This window comes from Coffea eugenioides, chromosome 7 (genome assembly GCF_003713205.1).
Source record: "Coffea eugenioides isolate CCC68of chromosome 7, Ceug_1.0, whole genome shotgun sequence".
Taxonomy (NCBI): Eukaryota; Viridiplantae; Streptophyta; class Magnoliopsida; order Gentianales; family Rubiaceae; genus Coffea; species Coffea eugenioides.
The window spans coordinates 25,552,239-25,554,574 of record NC_040041.1 but is presented as its reverse complement, the minus strand read 5'-3'; the positions used below and the strand labels follow the sequence as shown (position 1 = coordinate 25,554,574).

The following is a 2,336-nucleotide window of genomic DNA, read 5'->3' as shown; positions in this document are numbered from 1 at the left end:
AAGGAAAAATTAACACATAACCAAACTATAGTGCTTCAGACCCATTGAATTCTATTTCGACATATAAATTTCAAAATTCAAAACCTGCAATGCCGGCTCTCTTCGTTTCAAAAGTGCGGCGATGTACTCTAAACTTGCGAAAAATGGCGGAGAAAAACAACAAACAAACTTCAAGTCGTAGCAGAATGGCTTAAAGCACTTGCATCTAAGTAAGGAAAGACATAATACTTGATAATAATATTGGTATCAAATCCAATATAGAATCATCTAATTTTATTTGTGCTATTCAAGTAAAACAACATGAACTTTGCCACAAATTTGACAGTCTTTTTTTTTTTTTCTTTTCTTTTCAAAGGTTCAAATAGCTCAACTGAGCAGACATGGAGCAATGTGTAATGTAACTGTAGATATGTTGACAACATAAAGAGAAATAACTCAAGTCACCCTTGAGGAGATTAGAAGCTATGAGTATGCACAGCAGCAAGTCAGGATTACGAGATTGTGATGCTGATGCATAATATATGAATGCTTATCATAGTTATAAGTATTTCATTTTCCTGTTGTAATGCTTGGACATGTTTAAGCATCCAAAGAGGCATAAGCAAGCAGCACTTCATTTTCTTCCAATAGTGACATGTCCAACTCGGAATCTTTTAGGATAAGATGTGCATGTATTCCATTACCATCTTCCATGTCTGTTAATATCAAGATGTTGAGATTTAGCCCTGGAGTGGTTCCTGGGTATACCAGCGAAGGTGTTCCCCAGCCAAAATCAACGCCATAAAATGGGAACCTACACCAGCTTGAGCACCCGTACAAGTCAGAGTTGTGTGTTTCAGTTGCTGCAGTACTCAGCGGTGCTGAGTGGGATGCTTCTTGCCTACTAAGAATGGAATTGATGTTTTCTGTGCACTCCTTGAGCAATTTTGTTTTCCCTTCCCTTAGTTTATTAACTAACTCTGGTAATTTAACTTCAGCATTGTTGTCAACTGATGTCGGGAAATAGGCAAAAAAATTCCCAACTGAATTTTGTGGAAGTGGAGGGACAATTATTTGTCTAAAATTCACAGCATTCACGAAGATTGATGGGCGGCTGTGTGATCCCGAGTTTGCCTTTGACGCTGCAGACATAAAACAACCGTAAAGTAGGGCTGACACAACTTCAAACCGAGTAGGGTTTTCTACTCCTGAGTTAAGAGCAATAGCCTTGAGTTCTCCAATTTTAGAAGCATGGAACGCCAAAATCCTTTTCACGTGCTTCCCTTGATCTAGCTTAGGAGGAGATGGTTTCGGAAATTGCTGACCGTCAACAGGGGGGAACAGAGAAGCTGCATGAAGATGAGGAGATGGGATGTCACTCGTTTGACGAGCTATTGCTGCCCAATCATTCATGAAAGTTGATACGCTGGATGCATCAGCAATCCTGTGATTTATAGACACACTCAATACTATGCCACCGCAGTTGAAAGAACTGAGCTGAACCAATACTAGGCTACGATGATTAGCTAGGGCCGGCCCGGAGAATAGAGATCTAGCAAAGATAAGATCTTCCATTTTTCCAGAACTTAATTGCTTGCGAATCTCAGACACTCGACAATTAATTCGGCCTTCAGTAAATTGAGCACCCATGTCGTTGCAATCAATCATATAGCCGTTTTTCATCAGCCGTCCGGCGAAAGGGTAATACTGGGCAAGAGTTTTTGAGAGAGAACTTTTAAGCAGTTGTGATATTTCATTGGCAAGCCAACGAGTTCCCTTAATATTAGGATAGAAGAAAGCCACCGGGATCAGAAGATATGGTGAGATTCCTTGATCTAACAATGAGAGCTTGTGGTATCTCAAAGAAGTTGGAGTGGGTGAGGAAGGCTTGATGAATGTTTCAGAAATTATCTCAAACTGCAGCGAGGCATCCATCCTGATGAATATTTGCTTGAATGAAGGCCTATATGTCTTATCAATAAGCTTGTGCTGGCTTTGCTAACCTATTACCCTTTTATAGTGTGGTGAACAATGGCATTGTATTTTAGGTATTAACCTAAAATACCTGTACTTGGAAAAGTTACACATCTCTTAGTACATTGTCTTCCGAAATACCAATTTCTTTTAAAGTCTCTCCCTATGGTACAATTGTTTTACAGTCACTAAAATACAAAATTCATCATTACTTGAATAAGAAATGATTTTAGAGTGCTTAAGCAAATCAAACTCAATTGCATTTAACGAAAAAGGACCTCATCATAGAGGTAAGTTCTGCCTCCATGGCTATGGGTTTGGGCTTTGTCACCAAATGTGAAGAACCAATTCGTTTGTCCTATTAAATCTGTCACAGTTATTAT

General features: G+C 39.2%; 1 protein-coding gene across 1 annotated transcript; it reads right to left on the bottom strand.

Annotated features, from left to right (window-relative positions):
* Positions 1–502: 502 nt before the first annotated feature.
* LOC113777184 (acylsugar acyltransferase 3-like) lies at positions 503–2,001 on the bottom strand. The gene has a single exon (XM_027322222.1). It carries the CDS (start codon positions 1,912–1,914, stop codon positions 580–582), a length of 1,335 nt encoding a protein of 444 aa, XP_027178023.1. The 5' UTR covers positions 1,915–2,001; the 3' UTR covers positions 503–579.
* Between the last annotated feature and the right edge of the window lie 335 nt (positions 2,002–2,336).

Excerpts from the sequence above, each read along its gene's own strand:
- LOC113777184 (XM_027322222.1), bottom strand. The coding sequence starts at position 1,914 with ATGGATGCCTCGCTGCAGTTTGAGATAATTTCTGAAACATTCATCAAG.